The 24,992-nt window shown below is 43.3% G+C and overlaps 3 protein-coding genes across 5 annotated transcripts; all 3 read left to right on the forward strand.

Moving 5' to 3' along the window:
- The first annotated feature begins 88 nt into the window (after nucleotides 1-88).
- gdi2 (GDP dissociation inhibitor 2) lies at nucleotides 89-9,276 on the forward strand. Its single transcript, XM_041029795.1, has 10 exons — nucleotides 89-236; nucleotides 5,000-5,107; nucleotides 5,251-5,350; nucleotides 5,577-5,711; nucleotides 5,837-6,035; nucleotides 6,169-6,300; nucleotides 6,733-6,832; nucleotides 7,024-7,195; nucleotides 7,697-7,896; nucleotides 8,059-9,276. Exons 1-10 carry the CDS (start codon nucleotides 192-194, stop codon nucleotides 8,209-8,211), a joined length of 1,344 nt encoding a protein of 447 aa, XP_040885729.1. The 5' UTR covers nucleotides 89-191; the 3' UTR covers nucleotides 8,212-9,276.
- Nucleotides 9,277-9,680: 404 nt separating this feature from the next.
- LOC121175920 (ankyrin repeat and SOCS box protein 13-like) lies at nucleotides 9,681-11,793 on the forward strand. 2 transcript variants are annotated; one of them, XM_041029798.1, is made up of 6 exons: nucleotides 9,681-9,811; nucleotides 10,103-10,290; nucleotides 10,585-10,741; nucleotides 10,832-10,966; nucleotides 11,114-11,305; nucleotides 11,402-11,783. In XM_041029798.1, exons 1-6 carry the CDS (start codon nucleotides 9,769-9,771, stop codon nucleotides 11,557-11,559), a joined length of 873 nt encoding a protein of 290 aa, XP_040885732.1. In that variant the 5' UTR covers nucleotides 9,681-9,768; the 3' UTR covers nucleotides 11,560-11,783. The 2 variants fall into 2 exon arrangements, with proteins under 2 accessions (XP_040885732.1, XP_040885731.1); XM_041029797.1 differs by having other exon boundaries at nucleotides 10,585-10,966; nucleotides 11,402-11,793.
- Nucleotides 11,794-11,977: 184 nt separating this feature from the next.
- On the forward strand, nucleotides 11,978-17,590 carry asb13a.2 (ankyrin repeat and SOCS box containing 13a, tandem duplicate 2). 2 transcript variants are annotated; one of them, XR_005892824.1, is made up of 7 exons: nucleotides 11,978-12,107; nucleotides 12,719-12,906; nucleotides 12,998-13,154; nucleotides 13,268-13,402; nucleotides 13,530-13,721; nucleotides 14,009-14,234; nucleotides 14,600-17,590. XR_005892824.1 is itself a non-coding variant. In XM_041029799.1 (6 exons), exons 1-6 carry the CDS (start codon nucleotides 12,065-12,067, stop codon nucleotides 14,134-14,136), a joined length of 843 nt encoding a protein of 280 aa, XP_040885733.1. In that variant the 5' UTR covers nucleotides 11,978-12,064; the 3' UTR covers nucleotides 14,137-17,590. The 2 variants fall into 2 exon arrangements, 1 of the variants encoding a protein (XP_040885733.1); XM_041029799.1 differs by having other exon boundaries at nucleotides 14,009-17,590.
- Nucleotides 17,591-24,992: the final 7,402 nt, after the last annotated feature.

The raw sequence follows: 24,992 nt of genomic DNA on the forward strand, positions 1-24,992 counted from the left end.
TTTATTATTGTCACTCATGTACTAAGTTGTCAATCACACGCTGTGTGCTTCTCCCCCCAAGTGATTGACAGCCGGGAAGCCCCGCCCCCGAGGCGCCTGACGCTGAACCGCAGCCCCTTCTCATTTCCAGTCCCGCAGGTCTCCATTTTCTTTCCCGATATTCAGGAGCAGAGGAGAAAACATTTGGAAAAATGAATGAAGAATACGACGTTATCGTTCTGGGCACCGGGCTTACGGTGAGAAAGACTCAAACGATCCGATCCACAGCGCTGAAGTGATTTGCAACCTGTTACCAACGCAGTTAGCATTTGACAGTTCGGCTTTGAGCTAACTGGGCCTAATCAGCAGGACTAGCGCTAAGTAGCTAGCTTAGCCGCTAACTGAGAGTGAGCGTTAGTTAATGGAAACTGAGAGCGAAGTAGCGCTAAGTGTTAGCACTGCGCTATCTGCAACTGCTGTCAGTGTCTGAAAAGATCCACGATACCAACAGTTAACTTACACAAAAAAGTTCCAAGATCTCTATCTGTTGATGTGTTTAGTAAGTACTCAGTCGACTCTGAATGTAGTAAACCCATCTACTTAAGCGGTTATTTGGAAGGTGAGCGCCAATTCGGGCAGCTATTCTCTGTCCAGATGAGATTATATCGTAGATGATTAGTCCGCTAACGTTAGCCGACCTAAATTGAGCTAACTAATTAGCCTGCAAACGATCGTATAACGACGTGTCACTACTCCATCGATTTATTTGTCGTGCATGGTGCCCGATTGCTCAGTTACTGACTCTTTCTCATTCTGGGTGTACTTTTAGCAAAGATAGCCACTTTTCTGATAAAAGTAATAAGGTAAAGTAGCTGGCTAACTAACTCAAGCTACCTCAAGTATACGCTCAGCGCCTGTCCGTGCGGGGGACTCAACAGGCTGACGAGGAAAAGAAGTTGTCTACATGCTTAACAAGCTAACTGTTGCAAAGTTATTGAAGCCTCGGCACTTTGCATTACTTAAAAGAGAATGCGTTTGGGAGGAAGAACGGATTGACTGCTTAACCAAAATTGCTGGCAGTCAGAAACTTCAGCAATGGATTGTTAACCTCTAACTTGAAGTTGAACTTGATCGCGTCGTTTTTAACTTGCACGGTGAAAAGCCAGATCTATAGCTGATCCAGTATAACGTGAAGTGGCAGTGTGCGAGCTATTGGCGTGGATGTAAGGCTTTGTTTACCCGGAGATTAGCTTTGTAGCCCTGTGGACAAACTGATACCCTCTGACAGGCCTGCTGAATCTCAGTTTTACATGGCAGAAGCGTGTGGTGGAAATCCCGTGATGACTTTAGGACTTCATTGCAGACCAGCAGGAGCAGCTTCCTGTCAACTCTGAGGGACTAAATTCCTTGCAGTTTTTGGGCTGTTCTTAATCTAGAAAACCTTGGTATACACCTTTGATGCAAATGTTGTCTTTGGCTTAAACCGGTCTTGTTAGGTTTTTCTAAAGTGACATTTCTTTTCAGGAAGCAGTGTTAAAAAGTGTTTTGTGTCAGGCTCTGAACAGGCAGAGGTAGCAGGGGCTAAAGCGGCCAAGTAGCAAAGGGGGTTGGTTAAAATTTGGTGGGCAGGGAGTTGATTTAGCTCACATTTGGGTGTGGTTCTACCCAGACTGAGGAACTGAAAGTACACCCGAAGCGCTCTGCATGCTCAGTTAAGTGAAAGCTAGACTGACTGCCAACCAATCTGTAAAAAGGCCTGCAGATGGAGATGTCACAGTGTAGTTTCACATGGTTTTACTTCCGTTATGCAAAGCAGTGACTTCACTTCTGTAAACCTGACGGCTTCCCCTTTTAAGTTTCACATGAGCCCTCGCCCACTACGACTGTTGTATCTAGTATCACAACAGGTTACACAGAACTCTGATATACCTATAATCACTGCATCTTACGAGTGTGTAAGAGGAAAGAAACTATTTGATTTCATTCAGATTAAAATTAGTTGCATCTTAAAAATATCTTTTAAAAGTGGTTTCTGTGTAGAAGTTAGCCCCTACTATTTATACATTGCACTAGTTTTGTAATCTTGAATGGAGTATTATTTTCCAATAATAGCAACTTAGTACTTCATTTTAAAATTGACAAAGTCAGCCACCCTGTTACTGTGTTTAGAATGGAGATTGTTAGGCCAGCTTTTGTTTGTAGGGCTCGAAGAAGCGCATGGGACAGCATTTCATTGGCTGACGAGGTTATAGGTTGATGACTGTACAGAGACGGCTGTGACAGTTGTGCATTAATCACTACAACAGCAGTGACTGCGGAATTGGTCATTCCATTTAAAGCAAATGAAATAGATCCAATGCCTGACATCACTCTCAATATAGTGAATAAGGTAGGGCAGTGTGTATAGAAGTCTCAAGCACTAAAAACTTACAAAATAAAGATTTGTGCTTCTGACTTTATATCGGCCTAATACTGCTATAAACTACAGCACAGTCATAAAAATCAGTTCCTCTGAAGCCAGCACATTCCTGTCTTATTTTATAAGCTTATCACATGTTTTGCATGTAAAACTTTAATCTGCTGTGTAACTAACCCATGAATGCAGTGAAGGAAAATGTGCAAAAAAGTAACTTGCAGTTTACAAAATAGATTAATTATTATTGTCATTATTTGAACATTTTGGATTAATAAAGTAATTTTCTTTAATATGTCACAGAGTGTCTTTAAATGTCTTGTTTTGTCCAACCAAGTCCAACGATACTCAGGTTACAACAGGGCTGTCACTTTTTCCAAAAGATGAAGTTCAAACAAATTAAATATGAGACATAATTCAAGTTCTGTCCTGTGACTGTATGTTTCTGAACTGCAGAGAGCCATCCAGCTCTTGCCTTCTGTGTTGGACTTTGCTGCCTCTCACCCTCCCTTTGATTTTAATGGGTCTTATGTGTTAAAAATTGAACTGGAACGTTGCCTCTGCTGCTGATGTTTTATATTGGCTTCGTTTTGTGCCTGACAGTATACTGGGTCAGTTTGTTTTCCTCTCTGTCAGCATGGTTACTACCATCTGGCTGAGGTAGTGATGACTAGGCTGCCTCCGGCTCTGTGTCAAAGCCTGTATTTATATAAGCAGCAGCAGGTCAGTTTCAGTCACATGTCAACCGACAGGAGTGACAGGGACATATCAGAGCAGCTCTGTCTTCCCCAGAGCTTTATCTGTAACCATATTGTATACCCTGCAAGTCAGTGGTATTGCTGTGTCATACAGCAGACGCGACATTTACAGATAGACGTGGTCCGATTTCACTGCAGCAGTTTTGTTTCGCCTTTGCTCACTGATCCTCTGAAGTGGCTGTATGTGGTCATTTTCATTTACCATGATGAAAAAGGTGTGGAACATTTTTTGGCCTCCAGTTAAAATCAGTTGTATGAACCCTGTCACTTCCTGTTTTCGAGCTGACCACAGTCTGTACACAACACCCAGTGACATCACCCAGTGAGAGTTAGGATGCTTTGTTTTTGGGTCATGTGAGAAACAAGTTATTCCACGTACCTCCAGAGAGTATTAGCTGTCACTCAGTAGTAAAAGTCCACGCAGTCTCATGATATACACAGTGTTTTCTTTCGTCTGCAAATCCACTGCTGTAATCGTATTAAGGCCTCTGGTCTTTGGGAATTCCAGACTCTGGCAAACAGTCACATTTTCCCTCATCACTGCCAACCCTCTGAAAAGCATGTCAGACATTATGTTAGCATTGGGTGTGTCAGAAGCTAATTTTTTTAGATCTGCCAATGTCTGGTCGTACTCTTCTGTTTAACTCACAGATTGTATGGTGTTTGTTTGAGTGGTTTTGGCATAAGGCAAAGTAACTTATGCAGGATTTATACTTGTACATTATATGAGAACATCCATCACTTTGCATTTCAAAATGATTAAAGGAATGTAAACACAGTTAATGTGGGGGATACAATTACAGCACAAATGGCCAGATCACATACAATATATCTGTCTAGTGTTGCTTTGGCACTAATGCAATATTAAACTACCATTCAAAACCTACAGCATCCCTCTCTACAGTAAGACTGTCATTAATCCCTTGTATTGAATATAAATCCAGTTTTATGTGGCTCTGAGTGCCAAAGCAGGCTTATATACTGAATTAAATACTTGACAAACCAGTGTGCTGCACATCCCATAGATACTAATCCTTTTGTAATTTTTATCAAAGAACAAAATGGGAGAGAGGGAAGCTTGTAACACATAACTAAGGTTCCCAGCTGGAACAGAGCAAAGGATGTTAAGGTTAAATTGTATTCGTCTTGGCCTCTCCTCTATTAGTATACCTCATCAAAGTTCAAAATTCTCACAAAGAAGCCTGATTCATTGATCTGCAGCATTTTTCTTTATGGGGCCTGACAGATGTGTTTTTTGAGGTCATGAGTGAGAAGAGTGTGCAGGCAGGGGACAGCAACCAGAGTTTGCATGTGGTTAAGAAAAAAGGTGTGCAGTGCAAGGATGTGTTGTTGCATACAGATGCACCTCTGAACAGCCAATACCATGGCTTTACATCGGTCTGCAGACCGATGTTCTTTACAACATCAGATCTGTCACCAAACAGAGTTGCTGACCAAAACAAGTATTATGTGGCATTGTGACTGTCTGCAGGGGGACTTTACACTGTAGTATGTGCTCCAGTGCTCTGGTCCAACTGGACCAGCCCTCTGGGGCCAGAAGCTTTCATCTATACAGATCAGCGGATTAAAAAGCCACAGCTATGCCAGACGGGGATCACATTTGATCATTTAATTGAAAGTGGTGGATGGTGTGACAACTGGAATGAGTCTAATGCATTTAATCACAGAGGCAAAACATAGACTGTTGAGAGCATCTGCCTCATATTTAATAAACTCAAAGACATATGTTGCTACGTGTGAAATGCAGGATAGGTAACATTTGGGAGATGGGAGTTTCCCCACCATCTGGTTCCTCTTGGTCTTATTTCCCTTTGTTTTCTCCCAACAGGAATGCATTTTATCAGGCATCATGTCAGTGAAGGGGAAGAAGGTTCTGCACATGGACCGTAACTCCTACTATGGAGCCGAGAGTGCGTCCATCACACCCCTTGAAGATGTGAGTTAACTTCTAAAACCCTCTGGTTGGACTCTATGACAGTGGGAGGTGCTTTAGGCTGATATGTGGTATATGATATGTGGTTTTCTTAAACACGGTGGACATAGCTTTTGAGTCATGTCTGGTTCTGCGTCTCCCTACAGCTCTACAAGCGCTTCAACATTCCTGGCAGCCCTCCTGAGTCAATGGGAAAAGGCCGGGACTGGAACGTGGACCTCATCCCTAAATTCCTTATGGCCAACGGTATGCATAGATCACCCATCCGTGTATCACATGCAGCTTTTGCTTGTGGTCTGTACCTCTGATCTTTAGATGAAGAGGGCACGCAGAGTGTCAACCAAACATCTACAATATGTCTGTTTAATGTTCACATCTTTTGATCTTTGTTTCCTAGCAGAGCTGTGAGTCCTAGTTAGTTTTTTTTTTTTTAAACTGAAGTAACGGTGATGTTTGTGTCTCCTTCTCTCAGGTCAGCTGGTCCGCATGCTGCTGATTACACAGGTGACTCGCTACCTGGATTTCAAAGTGATTGAGGGCAGCTATGTGTACAAGGCGGGAAAAATCTACAAAGTTCCCTCCACTGAGACTGAGGCTCTGGCATCTAGTAAGTTATGGAGAATGTGGTGAAAAAATTGACTGGACAGGGATCATAAAAAAATATGTGGACGGCTTGAGACGATTTTTGGGGGGGGGGGGGTCCACTCAAAGTCTAAACTCTGTCTCCCTAAGGTCTGATGGGGTTGTTTGAAAAACGGCGCTTCAGAAAGTTCCTGATCTTCGTCGCCAACTTCGACGAGAATGACCCCAAAACCATGGAAGGCGTCGACCCTAACAAGACAACGATGAGGGCCATTTTCCAGAAGTTTAGCCTTGGCCAGGAAGTCATCGACTTTACTGGGCACTCCCTCGCCCTCTACCGCACAGACGAGTTAGTTCTCTTTGTTTGCGAAGTCTTATTTTTATAATAATATTGAGTGCGTGTGTTTGTGATGCTGTGTCCCTCAGCCTTGATAAATTGTGCATGTTGTAGTTTTAAATGATCTCCATCTCTCCTCTCTCAGTTACCTGGATCAGCCTTGCATTGAAACGATAAACAGGATAAAGCTTTACAGCGAGTCTCTGGCCAGATACGGCAAGAGCCCATACCTCTACCCACTGTATGGCCTGGGAGAACTGCCACAAGGCTTTGCCAGGTAGGGGTAATCTGTATGACTGTGTGTAGTTTCTCAAATTAGCATCACAGCAGCACTGAAAGTGTAAAATACAGCTCTTTGCAACCAAAAAGTTCCAGTAACTATGCATGCAAAGAAACTGAACTAGGAACTAAAAGTCCCTGTTGCAGATTCCTGTTTGCAGTTCCTCTGCAGTGTGATTTTTTTTTTTTTTTCTCGAACAGTACAGGAAAAGTTAATTTCTTGTCTTAATACTGATACTAGTGGCACAACATACCTCCTTATTTTATGGATCTACATTAGATTTAAGATTTAGGTTTAGTATAAAACATAGTACAAAGTCTTGTGTGATATTATTGATATTGGCTCGGGTCATAGAGCTCACTGCCATTCGTTCGGCTCATATCTTTAGATGATAGGAAGTAACATTGCCAAACTGTGTTTCCATCCCAGGCTGAGTGCTATCTACGGTGGGACGTATATGTTGAACAAGCCCATCGACGAGATCGTGATGGAGAATGGGAAGGTGGTGGGAGTCAAGTCTGAGGGAGAGGTGATTATTTTGTTGTCAGCATGTTGGATTCCAGACAGTTAATCCCATTACTTAGTTAGATCTTTTAAACACTTTGCCTTTATGATATACATGTGTCTTATGCAGTATTGTAAAGACTACAGCGCTACACTACACTACACCGTGAGTGTTGCTTGACCTCTGACCTGTGACTGTGTGTTTGTCCACCGCAGATCGCCCGGTGCAAGCAGCTGATCTGTGACCCCAGTTACATTATGGATCGCACCACCAAAGTGGGTCAGGTGATCAGAGTCATCTGCATCTTGAGTCACCCCATCGGCAACACTGGCGACATCAACTCCTGCCAGATCATTATCCCCCAGAATCAGGTCAACAGGAAGCACGGTGAGCACACAGGGGAAATGAACTGAATTTATGGCGTTTCATTTCTTTTATTATCTTAAACAGAACAGGAGCAAAAACGATAATGGCCTGAACAGGGCTGATTGCTCTGTTTGTGTCAGATGAAAACAAAAATGTTGTGTTACTTATGGTGTACGAAATTATATCCAGTCCTACTACTTGAAATAATCATGAAGTGCTGAAGTGTATTATCCACTTGTGGCGGTTTACTGTTGATTTAAACGTCTAAAACCATTACGTCTACTGAGTGGCAGTAAATGTGTGAAATCCTGTGTGGCTTCTCTGGTTTTAACAGATTCTGCTCGTACTATCAGGTTTTGCCCAGAGCTATGACAATGAATAGACAGTTCGTAGACAACAAGCGGAGCTAAATTAAATGATCCGTTCTTAATGTCTCACAACAACTGATTAGACAGATAACATTAAAAATGCTCCACAGTCAAACCACCAGACATTCACTGTAGTTTCCCCCTCCTTTTCCAGACATCTACGTCTGCATGATCTCCTTTGCTCACAACGTGGCAGCACAGGGTAAATACATCGCCATCGTCAGCACTACAGTGGAGACAAACAACCCCGAGAAAGAGATCAAGCCAGCCCTGGACCTCCTGGAGCCCATCGAGCAGAAGTTTGTCAGCATCAGTGACCAGTACGCACCCACTGACATCGGCACCGAGAGCCAGGTACGATCAGCGGGATCATATCAAACTGCAGTCATTGCATGTTTTAGCCCATTTACAGCAATATTAAATAGCCCGCACAGGAAACACCTCTGTGCTCTCCTTCCTTTAAACAGTCAGCTGCTATTTAGTAGATTTCAAACAAACTTTTTGTATTTTATCTAGATCTTCATCTCCCGCACATACGACGCCACGACTCACTTCGAGACCACCTGCGACGACATCAAGGACATCTATCGGAGGATGACCGGCTCAGACTTTGACTTTGCCGAGATGGAGCGCAGGAAGCAGGACATCTTCGGTGATGCCGCAGAGTAGGGCCGAAAGCGTCCGCAACACTCCTGATTATCAAAGACAACGCTGCCGACAACTGAAATCTTACAAAAAAATAAATAAAAAAAATAGAAAACCTACACAAAAATGTACACACCAGTGGGCTGGATGATTATCCAAGTATATGGTTTGCCCATTGAAGAAATTCATGATATATAGATATATGATATAGTATTGTTGGATAGGGTTCAGGGAGGGAGCTATGCTTTTTCAAATCACATTCAGATGGATGTTTTAACTCAGCACTGGTTATGCCTACTATACAGTAATACAGTATACATTCGACTGCTTCGTCACGTTGAGATGATGCATAGTCCAAAGATGCCAAATAAAATAATTCATAATCAGTAGTATCTTACACAGTGGGCGTGTATGTGGAGGGGAATCCAATTTTTCATTGTATACAAGGTATCTGGAAGATTTACAATATCTGCACATAAGTTATTTTTTTCTCTGCAGGTATTTTTCCTTGTCTGGGTGTGAGAGAAGTGGCTTGGTTTTTCTGTGCGTCTGAATAAAATCATGCGAGTAGCTGAGTGTTCCTTGCAGGTTGTGGCGACTTGAGCACATTCAGGCCCATCAAAGGCAGACAGCCGTGTGAGGTGGCACCTCAGCTGCCAACTTCAGCAGTCAGGTTTTGTGGAATAAAATGGTTGAGGTGTATGTGTTTGTGGGCTTGATATTTTTGTGTGTCTTTTACCCCCAGTGTTGTGTAATCTCCAGCACAGCCACAGTATACTGTAAACCAAGCCACAAGGTTGACCATAGTCCAGCATAAACTACCTGAACCTGTTTTCAACAGTCAGTTAATATAACACATAAGTTGAGATGTATTAGTTCTTGTATTATGCAAAATGATGGAAAACCCGCATTAACAGCAGATTGATGGGAAGTGTGGTCGACTGTAATTGCTAAAGAAGGACCAAATGTGTACTGCAGCAGTATTGAACTGATGAGAGCCCTGTGATATCTTCTGTTTTGAATACCTGTTTAAAAAAAAAAAACATCTTGGGCTCAAATGATTTCTGTACTGCAAAGTAAAAAAAACAACTTTGTCAAAAACAACAAAGTGATTCGTCTTTCTTCTTTCTTACAACTCAGTGTGTGGAGTGAGGAATGACTGGTGAATGTGTGCAGCACAGTGAGATACATCTACAGATCATCTCCTGCTTTCTATCACAGCCTCCCAACAGAAAAGTTCAAGATGCTTTTATAAGTGATCTTATGATTTTATGGTTTCTATACCTGACACCTGGAACTGGCCACACCTGTAATACAAGTGTCTAAATACAAAGCAGAAGAAGTGACAGCGCACATTCATACAAATCAAATAATGAACATAAAACGTGGCAAAGTGGCATTACACCACTTGTACCACGAGAAAATAGTCGCTGTACAGGAAACTGCACACCCGTAAACTACGACTCCCAGAATCCTCCACTGCTGCTTCCCCTCCCTCGGACGCTTGTAACGTTAGCTGATGTTTTGAGCGCAGACCTCAGCTGAGGCTCAGCAGCACTAATCCTTTATGAGCGCTAAAACATGGAGGTGACAGCTGCTCGCCCTTCGTTTATCTGCGATATCGGTGAGCACAGTTAATCATTGACATGACAGCGTACATAGCAGTAAATGTTAGCCGCTTCAGCAGTGTCCGTGTTGAAGTCTGGTCACGTTAACTCGTTCCTTCCTCTCAACGTCACTTTTTGTGACACAGTTGTTGTGTACATTACTAACAATAATTAAGCAGCTTTAGAAAATATATAGCCTAATATAAAACGTGCAGTTATTCATATAAACTGATCAAAACAGCTGAACAAAGTTTGGGTTGTAGTCTCATATGTGTAAATGTCCTGAGTGTGTTACTGTCCTGTATAAGGTTTCTGGGCGGACCGGACTGCCCTGCATGAGGCAGCCTTCCACGGCAGAGTCCTGCAGCTGAAGCAGCTCATAGAAAGTGGAGCCTCGGTCAATATGGTGACGGTGGACAACATCACCCCACTCCACGAGGCCTGCATGCGGGCTCATTCCAAGTGTGCCCGGCTGCTGCTGGAGGCTGGAGCCCAGGTGGGGATAGACCCCCCATGATCCTGTGTCTATGGAGGACCAGACCTGGCTTGTGTAGATATGAAGAAATAAAATTCTCTAATAAACCGGGGCATCTTATCACAAACACTACTGCAAAGTGGTGCAATCTAATACAGAATAAATACTGTCTTTGTGGGGTTTGTGAAGCAAGACTCAGTCATCACAATGGATTTGAGATATCAAATGGATTGTGATAGTTCCTGGTAACTGTGACATGTGCTACTAAGATGTTGACAATCTAGAAATAAAATAATAAAACTCAGTTTCCTCCAGGTGGATGTACGGACCATCCATGGCAGTACCCCTCTCTGTAACGCCTGTGCCTCCGGCAGCCTGGAGTGTGCCAAGCTGCTGCTGGAATATGGAGCCAAAGTGAACCCGTCCCTCACAGCCCTCACTGCCTCGCCACTCCACGAGGCCTGCATACAGGGTAACACTTCAGCAGCTACAGGAGAGAGCTCAACCAGTCACATCCCATCAGACTTCTTCCCCGTGAATGAAACTTTATCTTCCCCCCCAGGTAACGTTAACGTAGTGAGGCTGATGATAGCCAGCGGTGCCCAGCTGGAGGCGTACGATGTCCACTTTGGTCCACCCCTCCACATCGCTGCCGCTAAAGGACACGTGGACTGTGTCAGGGAGCTGCTTGTTGCAGGTCAGCATGAAAACAGCAAGTCAGCAGAAGTGTTAAAGGAAAAATCCACCCTTAACAAGGAGACACACCTCTGCAGGTTTAATGATGTGCTGTAGTTTCCACAGACTCAGAAGACAATGAGCCTAAGCTGATCTTAACTCCCTGCAGGTGCCAATGTGAATTCAGTGAAGTTCCACGAGACGGCTTTGCACCATGCGGCGCGAGTCCACATGGTGGACCTGATCGAGCTGCTGGTGGAGTTCGGAGCCAACGTGTATGCTAGCGACAACCTGGGAAGGAAACCTGTAGACTACACAACACCTGCGTCTCCCTCTCACACCTGCCTCCAGTTTTATGAAAGTAAATGCCTGCATTGCTTCTGAGCAACAGACAGAAAGCCAGTTTTGCTTTTCAATCTTGATAACAGTGCTCATAAAAACCTCCTCTCCTCGTCAGGTAATCCTCTGAGTCTGCAGCAGCTTTGCAGAATCACTGTGAGGATGACGCTGGGTACCAGAGCCTCAGAGGTCATAGGTCAGCTGAACATATCCCACCGCATCCGCAGCTACCTCCAGTACTGTGACCATCCCACATCACTACAAAGTGACACATGAGTGGACTTATAAACCTGTATGGTTTTATAAAAAGACACATCATCGACAACATCTGCCTAAAATTTTAAATATATTCAGTTATCCAAAATAAGTCATGTGACTCAGGAATGACATAATTGTTGAATCTTAATTTATGTTTATACCGTTGTATTGTGATATAAGTAACATGGTGTATTATTTAGCATTATTTATCCTGATGAAGAATAAATTCTATTTGCATAGAGCATGCAACTGCCTGTTATTTGTAAAGCCTATAAATCCCAGCATGCACTTTGTAAATCTAAATCAGTGTAATTATATTCCAAACCATAAGGTGGCGGTAATGCGCCTAAAAGAGCTGTTTGCAGACCGCAGACAGAAGAAGCTTCTCAGGTATGGGAATGCCACCCACTTGACTCCCAGCCGCATGTAAACACAACAGGGACGCGTCTGTTTACAAATATCTCGTATCGCTGTTTCAGCGTTAGCGTCGCTAAATCGTACGTGGAATAAAAAAAAAGGGAGGATGGAAATTGAAAATACTCAGCCATATTTCTTTGGAGACATCGGTGAGTATGAAATAAGGACAACATGGCCGGTAAAACCACGGCTTTTTTTAAATTTTGACCCAGTTTGACAGCGGACAAGCTAAGACACAGGCAAGCACCGATAGACTCCGGTCAACAATAATGAAACGAGTATAATGTATAATATAAGAGTATAATGTATAATATACAGAAGCTTAACATAAATAGTTGTTGGTATATAGAAAAAATAGTTTTCCATGTTAGTAGGTGTCATATACAGTGTAAAGAACAACTGTCTACATATTGTTTAATATGAATGCTATGTAAAAATAAAGGCTGATTAGCTATTAGTGTTTGAAATTAAGGCTGCTTTATCTTGTCCTTCTTGCTGTCAGTTTAATATTACAGTGCTTATAAAGTTATAAATGTGTAAAACCACTGAGCAGCATTAGCTTTCATTTGGAGTTATGTATTTGGACAGTAACACAATTTTTCAGCTTTGAGAAGCTTTATGTCACTATGGAAAGAAGTGAGTGAGAGATATAGCCTTATTAACACAGAGCCCAAATTGCAGGGGTTAATAGTAATGATAATAACGATGTCATACATCTGTTGTGAGGTTCCTGTGCAGTGTCTGAACTGTTCTCCTGCAGGATGCTGGTCTGAGAGGACAGAGGTGCACAAGGCAGCCTCCCTGGGCCAGGCCTCCCAGCTGCAGCACCTCATTCAGAGCGGAGCTTCGGTCAATGTGGTGGCGGTAGACTCTATCACGCCACTGCATGAGGCCTGCGTCCGCGGACAGGCCCAGTGTGTCCGGCTGCTGCTGGAGGCTGGAGCCCAGGTAAAGCAGGTAGACTGACAGGTTCCTATTCCTGTGCCTATTTGCAGTATTTCTATATACATATAATCCTACGTCCCATGATGCATCTCAGGTGGATGCGAGGAACGTAGACGGCAGTACCCCGCTGTGTGACGCCTGTTCAGCAGGTAGTTTGGAGTGTGTAAGGCTCTTGCTGGAGTACGGAGCCAAGGCCAACCCGGCCCTCACCTCTCGCACAGCCTCACCTCTGCATGAGGCCTGCATGGGAGGTGAGTGTTACAGCTCCCTTCACTTTACCCAATCAATTTACCCAGTTTCTGATGGCTAATGTTAATTTTATGAGACAAATCTGTGTGACACAGAACTTTTGTTTGTCTTACAGGTAACTCAGACTGTGTGAAGCTCCTGATTGCCATGGGTGCCAGTCTAGAGTCATATGACCTTTACTACGGGACCCCGCTGCACGTGGCTTGTGTTAACGAACACACAGACTGTGTTAAAGTGCTGCTCAATGCAGGTGAGTGTAAGTGCAAAGCAGGACCAGCTGCTGCTGGAGCCAGGCACCAAGTGTACATGCAGCCACACCAAGACTAGAACAAAATATAGGATAACAACAGCTTTATCCTCCTTTTTTTTCCATTTAGGTGCTAAAGTGAATGCTGCCCGGCTACATGAAACTCCACTGCACCACGCTGCTAAAAACATGCGAGTGGAGATGATAGAGACGCTGGTGGAGTTCGGGGCCAACATCTACGCCAGAGATCAGCACGAGAGGAAACCCGTGGACTACACCACGCCGGGCTCTCCCTCTGCAGCCTGCCTGCAGTTTTATGAGAGTAGGTTACTCGCAAAAGTCAGTTATGCATGTAAAATAAACATCGCCAGTTTGGACAGCAGGTTTGTTTAGTTGCCTTTAAACCTTAACAACAGTGCAGTGACAACACAGCACCAGCAGATGGCAAGCAAGGATCATTTTTGACTTCCAGGAAGTCTCAGGTAGATGACACTGTTTACTATGATGTTCAGCTGATCACTTATAGTTTAGCCCCTGTAACTCGATGCATATGAGAAGGTGATGATTTACATTCTTATTTATTACTTCTTACTTGTTTTCTGTCTGTAGCCACTCCCATGAGTCTGCAGCAGCTCAGCAGGTTGGCAGTGAGGAAGAAGCTGGGCACCAGAGCTCTGCAGGTCATAGGTCAACTGGATATACCTAAACTCATCATCAGCTACCTCTGCTATCAGTGAGAGCTACCTGGAGGAGGAGTTAGATCAGTGCTCAAAGCGAGAGACTGGAAATTCACAGAGCCGCCGCACCATTCTCAGATATAACAGAACACATAAAGGTTAGTGACAAGCACAGAGATCTCACACGCTTCTATTCACAACGCGACAATCGTTTCAAGACCTGGAAGCAAAAAAGCTACAGAGTGGGGCTGAGGCAGAGAGGGGTATCTTATCTCCTGTACTGGAAATGCCATTTTTTGTGATATATTCACCAGTTAGTGTGTTCACAGATGTATGTAATCAGACACCCCACCACAACTCCTTTAAACCATGTAAACACTATGATCAAACTGTTACCTAATGTGTTTATGCATAGTTATTGTTTTATAATGTGCATGAAACACTGCTTGGACATGGACACTTACAGAGACCTTCCAGCAGGAAAGTTTAATCAAAACTTGAAACCCCCAAAATGTCTCCTCAGCAGCAGCTTCAGTTTTGGAAAAGCTGCCCTCACCACCGCTCCCCTTGGCTTCCTGTACTACAAGCTACCACACTCACTGGTTCGGGTCAGTAAACATGAGGGTGCTGTGCGACAGTTACTTTTTTAGCTGGTTTGGTTGTCGGCAACGGAGCCACCAACATGTGATCTTAACTATAAATTGCAGCTGGTCTTAAATAGCTTTTAATAATGTAAACAGAACAAGTTTAACTCAGTCAGCTGGTTGATTTGGAAGTCGGAAATGGAAGAGAGAGGGGGGGCTAAAGGTCGCTGGATCAAATCCTGGATTTTCCCAGTAAATGCAAGCAAGTCACTAAACACGCAGGTGTATGGTAAATACTGAGTGGTAGTTAAAATATGAAATAACACATTACATGCATGCTTTGTCAGCATTCCCTGGATAACTACAAGAAAAGCACATAACATCTACAGGAATACCAAGCAGTCATGTTGTCACAGCAGCTTTCAGAGTGAAGTTCTCCAGATGCTGCTTCACTTCATCTCAGATTCCTGTGATTCAAACCTGGCAACAAGGAGTCAGTGTCCTGGCTGCCTATTTATAGCTTTGTGTCTGATGCTCCATTAAATCTACTTATAGACACGGGCACAGAGAGCTTCATGAGGTCTTGGTATTTGTAGAAGGAGGCGCAGGAAGTCGTTTATGAATTCCACCAAGAGCTTTCAATTGATTCATTAACTCTCTTCTAAGTTGACGTGACCTGTTTTAGTGGTTTCATAACTTCACTTTATCCAGGGAGGTTGAATCAGGCCAAACATGCACTTTATGATTTGACACCAGAACACCGGAAGATGAGTTAAGGATACAGGACGGCACTTTATGAGATGAACTTTGTTTATAGGCACTTCATTTGTTTTCGTTCAGGTGTGATCTCTGTCTCTGTTTCTCCTCAGACCAAACACAGACAGTGGATCCAGCTATGGTGGACATCTTGTTTGTCCTTTTTAACCTGGTGAACTTAAACAACAATACACATTCCATCTGTTACAGTGAACTTTAGTTTCAGGACACTTCAGTCTGCGCTCGTGTTATAGCTGCATTTGGTCAAGTCAGTTTTATCGAGTGAACAGATGTTATCTCAAGGCACTTTTCATATAGAGCAGGTCTAGACTGTACTCTTTATAACGTTATCTACAGAGAGACAGTGTTTCCTCCAAGAGCAGCACTTGGCGACAGCGATAAGGAAAAACTCCCGTCAGACTTTTATGTGAAAAATAATCCTGTCTCCCATCAGCCTCAGTCACAAAGTAGGCTTTCTGTATTGAGGAGCTAACTGAGAAGCTCTGGTGTGGACGCCTGTCCATCCACAGGAAGTGAAAACTTCAAACTTAAAGGACAAATACCTATGTTAATGCTGAGACATCTCAGTCAGGAGAATCATCACCTCAGGAAAACCAGAGCACAGTACTGTTTTTATCTAACTTTGTATTAATTCAGTCTCAAACAGCAGAATAGGGGTGAGCGAGTGCTGTGTCCGCAAACAGCTGAACTCTGCTGAACTCAACATCTTTTTTTCTCTCTTGCCCTTTTTCCTGACTTTCCGGTGCGAGCCGCGGCCTGAGGCTCTGTGTTTTCAGGTTGGCCGTCCGTCCCCATTCATGTGAATGCCATATCTCAGGAAAGCCTTGAGGGCATTACATTACATCTGGCACAGACGTCCACTTGGCCTCAAGGAGGAACTGCTTAGAATTTGGTGGTCAAAGGTCGAAGGTCATTGACCTTATCAAGCACCTTTTTTGGCCACAACTCAAGAATTCATGTGCTAATTGTGACAAAGTTTCACACAAATGTCTAATAGGATAGAAGTGATGACATTTTATATCCAATAGGTCAAAGGTCAGCTTTGCTGTGACATCATATGGTCGCCATGACTCAAGAACAGAAAGGCACAGGGTGTTAATCTCAAGTTCCCTCCTTGTGACTTTTGTGACTGTATAAATCTTCTTAAGGTGTGTGTGTGTGTGTGAAGCATCCACAGGCAGTGAACCTAGCTCCCATTAGATTTATGCCATTAAACACCGTCCACGTGCAGTTCACTGACGTCAGGCCTCAGGATTTTTAGGTGTCCGCGTTCACAATTTTCAAACCTCCTGCTTCCATGTGGAGCTGCCAGCAGGCAGTTACCCCATGCAACTTTAAAGAGCAAGAGGCCATCTGTCAGCTCTCTTCGAGGGTCTGCGCCTGTGTGTCTGCTGTTCACCGACAGGTCTTTACACAGCATTCAAAAGCAATATTTCATGCTCACGGCACTGCATCCAAAACCTCTCAGTTCACTCCCCTCATTTGGCTCTCTCCCTAAACGTGCCCAGGCTGCACGATGCTGGCCTGAAAACATAGCTTGTCTGCTGCACTCCATAAACATGCCAAGTTGTGGAAGTTCTTTTAACCAGAATATAAATTCTAACTAACTAATCTTCCATCATTAAAATATACTTGGACCAGTTTTCAGTCTGGTTCGTTACAGTCTTAGCCTGTAAATAATCTCAAAGCGCAGATCTCTTTCTTCATGTGGACTGTTCCTTTTAAGACCATTTTAAAATATTTGACCCCGATACAGATGGGGGCTTGCACTTATGGCTTAAAATAACCACTACAAAACATGCTCGGTTTCAAAGCACTTTAAGTCTACAGAGGGGGAAAAAAAGCAGAGAGGAGGAGCAGGCATGCAGGGTATGTCCAGTTATCTAAGACCAACAACGAGGCTCCTGCTCCAAAATAGGAATGTTGAACTTCAGGTTGGAACAACGGAGTGGTTGGTTGGTTCTGAAAACGTTCCTCCCGGTTCATCAGATTAAACAGCGCTGGCAGTTCTCTCAGTTTATGTGTTCTAATAAAAGTGAGTAAAGTCAGGTTCAATCTGCACTGATGCTGAGAACCCACTGATTTATCTGATTAAGGTGCTATAAAAACTGTGAAGTCATCCGTTAAAATGTGTCACAAATATGAATCTTATGAAACTGTACAGAAGTGTCGACTTGTTGAATAAATTGTACTTGTTGACTTGTTTGTTGCTCATATTTTTGCATGAATCTGGCTTTTATACAAAGGATGTTTACAGCACTATATTCATTTTAATACAGTGTTTTGAGTTAGTGGATCAAAATCAATACCTAATATTTTTTTTCGCCGACTCACCTGAGTCTAAATCGTGCCTGCAGGTCCCAGCCTAAGCTCAGTTATCCTCCCTTACCACCAGGCTGTGCCACAGATAAAGAAATCATTTGTCAGCCAAATGCTTGTAGTATTACTAAGCCAACAACATACTGTGTTTTCCCAATCAGCACATGTGCTCAGGCCCAGAGGGCAAAGAGAAAACCAGCTCCTGTAATTGCGGTCACTCTCCAGCTTGTGGCTAGTTAATCAGACCCTGTTGATTTACTTGCATCTGTCAGGAAACACAGCTCCCTCTGTCTCGTGAGAAATAGATCTACCTCATTACACCGTAAACAGAAAGGATCCCATCTTGGCAGTAAAAGGTGATGGTCAAATGGTCAATTTTCTCACATACTTTAAAGATTCCTATGCAAGCTTTTTTAGCATGAATGGAACCTGATATCTTTTCACCCACCGACCTGCTGCCGGCCTTATCAGGAACACATGACAAAGTCTGGGTCTGAGGGAGGACGCCATAAATTCCACGGACGAAGAAGAAGAAGTCACAGCACCATCCACAAGGCAACGGGGAAAAGCGACGACATAAACCCAGAAAACACACATCTTGTAAATTATAACTTGGAGAAAACACACCAAAGACGTTGGGGAAACACAGATGTGAGAGATTAACAGTATAATTATAATAATTTATCGATTGCAGTGCTAAATTAAAGACTTCTGTAGGTGGTTTCTTGCTGCAGTTAATTGCTTTCAGCAGGAGTCCAGAGGTTCCCAGTCAGTCTGAGTCTGGCCTCCACCCTCAGGTCTGCTCCCACACTTACAGTCAAACAGTCTGCTTCAGTCTGAGAAAATAATATTCACATGTCTGGAAGTCAACACCCCGGGTTACACTCACACACACACGCACACACTGTACAGGGGCACTTCAAAAGCAGCAAGATGATGGAGCCATCTGGTTGTACTTTCTGAAGGGAGTCCCCCGTCCCAGAGCTGCCTCGACTATAGCCGCTCCAGTGTGAATGAAGTCAGCAGAGTTTTCTGCCAGACGCTTTCCCTCTCAGTGTCTGTGTCAGCTCCTGTGACGCATGCCGTCTCAGCAGGAGTCCACCGGACAGCTCACTCTGTCTTTCAGGGAAGTTCAGAATGGCCTGGACTGGACGTCTTTCTGTGCAACACTCTTTTCTTGTTTCATGTTATATTTTTATGGGGAAAGTGAATGAATGAACCTTCCTAACAGAGGATTGTCTGCTATAGAGCCTGTTTAGACCTTGCACACAGATACTGAATCCTCAGAGTCTGTGAGATTAATAGTAAACATCCATCCGGCTTTCCTATCCAGAGCAGTGGGTTGTGCCATTTGATACCACACACTCCTTCACAGTCAGTTGTGTAGCACATCACAGCGCAGATGAAATGCATTGACTGCATTTACAGCTGCTGCACCCAACTTCTTCTCAAACATCCTTTCGTTTGTAAGACCACCACAGTGATTTCTCGACCACTGTACAGCTCAATAATTGGAGCACTGGAGCTTAAGCTCCTTGATTAAGGACACTTTAACAGTGCTAATGACGGAGTGACACTGTGCAGAGTCATCACTAAAATGTGTGACATTATGATGAAATCTGCTCTAAACTCAGTGAACTCTCATTCTTCAAGAGATAAACAAGCCTGAGAATGAGCCGACTTCTTATCTAACCTTGAGGAATCAGCAGCAGCTGCAGGGAACACGGTCTTCTTAAACATTAGCTGGCTGTCACTCTGTCTCGTCTGTCAAACCTGCGAAGACTGAATCACTGCAGGTGAAATTCAGGCCTCCTTCAGCTCTCAGCACACTCACTGACCCGGAGAAATCAGAGGCGAAAGCATCTGAACGGGCGACCTAACATCTGCCCGCTTGCACTTAATGTTCTACTGTGCAGCTCCCTTTTGTAGTCCATCAAAACCAAATACTCTTGTGGCAGCTGAAGGTGAGGCAAATCCGTTGTGTAACTAACATGAGAAACTGTTATACAACCTATGGAATGAAAAAGACAAATCTCTGACTGTCGGAAACTGAAAGAATATAACTGAAATGATATTGTTTAATCTAAAAGTTAAGATAAGTTAATTAAGTTCAGATTTGAGCCTGCACTTTGACCTCATGCTACCTTTAAGTGCACCTGATAAGCTTGTACTTTTGAGGCCGTGAACATCAGCTGCCAGTGTTATAAGTCTGATATTTTCTGCCCCCACTGCCCGGTCTGATGAACTCAGTTACCTTCAAGATGATATTAGTCATGTGTCACGTCTACACTTTTTTAAGCTTTTCACATGTCATTTAACATGGTTTTAGTTAGAGTCAGAGGTTAGTCAACGGGATGATTTTTTTTTATCCATTACCTTTAGCTAACTATGTAGACCACTCTAGCTAGTTTACTAACTCAGTATGTGGATATATTTAAAACATATAATCAAATCGTAATTTCTATTTTTTCCATGTATTCCATGGCGGTCTGCACAGTGGTTAGCAATCACTTAAAGTAGTAATGACATTAATTTAATCACTGTTCATCATTTGTTGAGACATGAATGTGTTGGCAACTCATAACTAACCGCAGCAGTGTTGTACGACCTGTCTGTACTGGATGAAGGTCATTCCTCAGCCCAGAACAACAGCTGTAAAGTACAGAATGTGCTACAGGTAGTGCTGTGTTTTCAGACTGCTGCTCCCTCCCTGACAGCTATTAATTAGACCTCTATCACCTCAGTGAGGACATGCTGGAGACTGTGACACAGACCTAGTAATGTCGTCACACTGCTCTGCATAACAGGACAGATGTATGTTAGTGCTGTGAAAGCCAGAGAGGAGGAGGAGGAGGAGGAGGAGGAGAGTGTTCAGGTTTTAAATGCCTTGCCTGAGGCACAACACGTTCATTAACTTGCATAAGACTGTGTATAATTGTTATGGTTGCTGAGTTGTATGTGGAGACACTTAAAATATGGTTTCAGTAAATTGTTTAAGTCATGTTTCAGTGGTAAACCAGTGGTTGTTTTCTGTTGAACTCCACGTAATAGTTCTAAGAAAACATGTGACCTCTTTATCATAATGGATAGTAAATAAAGAAGTTTGGTAAACACAAGCTAAGTTACGTAGATTGTTGGTGCTCCCTGCAAGTCACCTACTTTCTGACACAATGAAAACGCAGCAATAATAAATAGTAATAGTAATAATAAATGCATATCAATTCTTGATATTCTTCCTGCATTTACTCTAGGCGTGCGCGCACGTGTGTGTGTGTGTTTGGGTACATCGCATGGCGACGGCAATAAAACAAAGATTCACAATTAATTCAACAAAGCATTTTTCCTCGGCACTAAATCACTCCTTCTCTTTAAACTGTAATAGTAGTTTATAAGAAGATGAGATTGGTCTGAACATATCAGCCTGGCGCCTGTGGACTGCTGAGGAGAACAGTTTACACCTGTGGCAGTCCCTCCGCTCTCTCTGCTTTCAACCCTCACGTGCCTCAGCCTCTTTATTTTTGGGGGCTGGCAAGGTGAGACTGCTTATTTCACTGTCTGGTGTGTTTATCGGCTGGTGATAAGGTGGAACACAGTGAAACAGCTGTCATCGATTTGATGTGAAGCTGGCCTCCAGGAAACGGTTAGCTTAGCTCCAGCTTTTTATTTTTTTTTTCCCATGATTCCAATCTTTTTGTTCAATTAAGATATCCGTCTCCCAGCTCCAGCTTTATATTATCAATGTTATTTAACTCTCGGACTAAAGTGAATCCAGTTTATTTCCCAATATATCAACTTATTCTTACTTAGCTTTAAATACTAACTGGTCTTTTTGACCTAGTTTGATCTTATGTCCTCACAGTGTCCCAGTGTGCATACCCGTGTGTGCTAATTGTGTCTTTGAGTTGTAAGCATAATCCCTCCCTCAGTTAATGGCTCCATAAATATCTGTTTTATAGTGCAGGCCTTGTGCAGCGTCCTCAGAATGTTGACCTTTGACCCTGAGCTGAAGAGACACTGACCTTCCACCGCCCTTCCCTCCCCCATCCACCTTCCTCTGCCCCCTCTCTATTAACACTCTGAGGAAAGTTAAATTCAGATCTGTCATCTCACAGTTGACGCAGCGTTTTTCTTTTCCCTCCTCATCGCCTCTGTCCTACTGTTTCTCATCTGTCTGTTAACAGTAGCGTGGCTGCGGACTCCAAACGACTCTGGTGAAAAAAACTGTTTTCCACAGGAAACGCTTACTCACACTTTCCAGGCTGGCTGTGAAAACTGGAAAATCAGTGAGGGATAAGAGGGCAGGGAAGGGGACGAGTGTGATTCCTGGAAACCGTCCACACCAACACCACCACCGCCGCCCGTCGCTAACCCAGTTCTAGTACAACGTGAGGTGGAGAGAGCAAGAGGCCAGTTAGCCAGCTGGCCCAGACTTCAGAAGAGGTGGGGTGGGGTTTCTGCTCTTTATCTCACATTTGTGACTTTTTCAAGCATTTCTATGGAAGTGTGAGAAAACCCAGCCTCATTCAGTAAGACCTTTAAGCAGCCACTTTGGGGCAGCAGAGCAAATGATAATCACTTTCTATCACCTAATAAAGTTGATATTTTTTTGGTCTCCACCAATTCCTGAGAGAAATATCTGGCTCTTTAGCTTTAAATGCTCCTCTATGAAAACTAAATTCTAACCACAGAATAAAAAAGTTCAAGACGTGCACTGAATGTCACTGAAGGACTGAACATACCTGACAGTGTAAACGTTCACCGGTGAATTATTCCCTTTAATTCATTCCTACAGCACAAATATTGACATGTTTCTCAGATGTTTCATTCACATTTGTCCTAATAAATCTCCCCTGTGACTTTAAACCGCAGACCTGTCGGCCCGGCCGTACCGTGCATTGGCATGTGTGTAAATGAGCAGCATGTATCCCCCCTTGGACCCTCTCAGGGTATTGGGTAATGTCTGGATTGTGCATTGCGGCCATGCAACGTGGTGCTGGCTGCCGTTTGCTAAGGCAATTGTCATGGCGGTGAAAGATATTGGAATCACTGCAGCCAGTTTTCCACCAGAGGCATTTTGAATGTCTGCAGCAAGAGATGGAGTGTGTGTATATATATGTATGTGTGTGTGTGTCTGAACTGGCAGATGAAGACAGTGAACAATTGGGGTGTTTTAGTATGAAAGAGAGAGAGAGATCTACAGCTGTAGCTTATGATTCACATGTTAATTTACATCCTCCTTCATGGGTGCAGTAGCAGTTTAGCTACATCTAGCAGCTAGTAAGTTCAAATCAGTTAGCCTTCTGTTTTGTTTATGTTTTTATACACATCTATACAATTTGCACGTAAAAAACGTAAAAAGGCTTAAAAAAAAAAGGCTGAACTATCACAAAAACAGTGTGTCGCTGTACTGAAGATGTGAGAGAGAGCTGAATGTAGGACAAGAGCAGGAGACAGGACATTTTGTCAGCTGGCAGGATTAAGCTGCGAGTTTATTGGCGAGTGTCGGCTTTCTGAAGGAAAACCCTCTACGAATATTTTACAAGACAATTAAAATTCTTCTGGATCCTTCGGGCAGATCAGTTTCACGGAAATTCATTCGCACGCTATGAAACCGTTGACAGAGATATTCTGGCGACAATGCGAGTGCGTCTCCTAAATGGAGGTGTGTGTGTGTGTCGCAGGTGGCAAAGCGGGCCTGCTATCCTCAGGCCCCGCAACAAAAGATCAAAGGTCAAATTCTTAAAAAGCGAGCTGGGAGCAGGGGGGGAGCTGACAGCTTGTCAGAAAGTTGCAAACTTAGCGCAGCTCACATCCGCTGCAAACCTAAATAGACTGAGGATGTCAAGTGAACGTTGGAGGGGAAATCTACCTGGAAACACTTCAAAAGGAGCTGGAAAAATAGCTCCTGGCAATTGTGGGTCTGTGATTTTTTTGTTGCTGTTGTTGAGCAGTTTTCTGTTCTTTGAAATAAACAGAAAAAACTGTGGACAATGGGACATGATGTACAGATATTTCAAGATATGTAGGAAATCACTTACTGAATCAAGCCAATGGAACATGCTGATTATATAACATTTTGCAGAGATTCCACAGTTGGGTTTTAATCAAGTGACATTCATGTAAGTGACACTTTTAAACTTGTTCACAACCTACAGAGAACCGCGTTTCCACCCCACATGCGGTTTACCATACAACACAAACCCAAACCCAAATCAGATGTGTCGTGCCTGCAGAGAGAGGTCTCACTCGTAATGGTTTTTAAAGCAGATGAGATTGGATCAGGCCTCTCCCACGAATGACAGACTTTGGTTTTCTTTGCTGGCGACCGCATCCATCTTTTGTTACTTTGGTTATATAATCCCTCTGCAGACACTCTGACAGAACAAATGTCTGCTAGCTTGGCGCACACTGGCTGCGTTTGTCTACAAGCTTTCCGAAAGTGTATATATGCGTATTCGTCTTTACAGATTACAGGCTTTGTGTCAAATCACTGACTGTGTTTACACAGAGCACAGAGTTAAGCCTGAATAAGAAATTCCCATGCAAACAGAATTTTCTAATGATCTTAACAGATTAAGTATAATCAAATTAAGATTTAGAGGATTTCGAATGTATACACCTTAATCCAAATGTGGCTCTGTTTTTGTATAGCATTTAGCAAAAAAAAAAAAAAAAAAAGGAGCAGTGATTTAAGAAATGAAGTTTTGCAAGTGAGTCAGCTGGTGACTGTTTTCAATTTAGCCACACAAATCAACAGCGAACCTGCAGGAAGTGAGAGGGTTGTTTTTGTCTAGCTCTGTCTGACATTCAGCGACCCGCTGTTTCAAAAATGACTACGGATTTCAAGTAGTAAACCTGCCTCTTATCAGCCGCACGTTAACGTTACTTAAATGTTGACTGGCTCTGGGGCACCGGCTCCACAGTTTGAGAACCACTGTTTGAACGTAAAACTGTGGGATGGAAACAGTATGGCTGTGGTAGAAGGGACGCCTGAATGGGAAAATCCAGGCACTGACTGTGTCATGAGCTGCTACTTCATAAATCAGCCGGTAATGACATGTAAATCTGACTGATTAAAGACCCAACACGCATTTTCCCCTGCGCCATCTCTGCAGCATCTGTAAATCTGGATAAGTCTAATCCAAGTGTTCCAAAAAGCACATGTTGTTTTACAAAATGTATTTACACCTTCACTATCAGTTCTCCCAGTGGAGAACACGCTGAACTCAATTTATT

Source organism: Toxotes jaculatrix, chromosome 22 (genome assembly GCF_017976425.1).
Source record: "Toxotes jaculatrix isolate fToxJac2 chromosome 22, fToxJac2.pri, whole genome shotgun sequence".
In the NCBI taxonomy this organism is placed as follows: Eukaryota; Metazoa; Chordata; class Actinopteri; family Toxotidae; genus Toxotes; species Toxotes jaculatrix.

Coding starts and splice junctions, on each gene's coding strand:
- gdi2 (XM_041029795.1), top strand. CDS start 192: ATGAATGAAGAATACGACGTTATCGTTCTGGGCACCGGGCTTACG. Junction 6,833..7,023: donor GAGTCAAGTCTGAGGGAGAG/GTGATTATTTTG, acceptor TGTCCACCGCAG/ATCGCCCGGTGCAAGCAGCT. Junction 7,196..7,696: donor TCAGGTCAACAGGAAGCACG/GTGAGCACACAG, acceptor CTCCTTTTCCAG/ACATCTACGTCTGCATGATC.
- LOC121175920 (XM_041029797.1), top strand. CDS start 9,769: ATGGAGGTGACAGCTGCTCGCCCTTCGTTTATCTGCGATATCG. Junction 9,812..10,102: donor TTCGTTTATCTGCGATATCG/GTGAGCACAGTT, acceptor GTCCTGTATAAG/GTTTCTGGGCGGACCGGACT. Junction 11,306..11,401: donor CTGCCTCCAGTTTTATGAAA/GTAAATGCCTGC, acceptor TCTCCTCGTCAG/GTAATCCTCTGAGTCTGCAG.
- asb13a.2 (XM_041029799.1), top strand. CDS start 12,065: ATGGAAATTGAAAATACTCAGCCATATTTCTTTGGAGACATCG. Junction 12,108..12,718: donor ATATTTCTTTGGAGACATCG/GTGAGTATGAAA, acceptor GTTCTCCTGCAG/GATGCTGGTCTGAGAGGACA. Junction 13,722..14,008: donor CTGCCTGCAGTTTTATGAGA/GTAGGTTACTCG, acceptor TTCTGTCTGTAG/CCACTCCCATGAGTCTGCAG.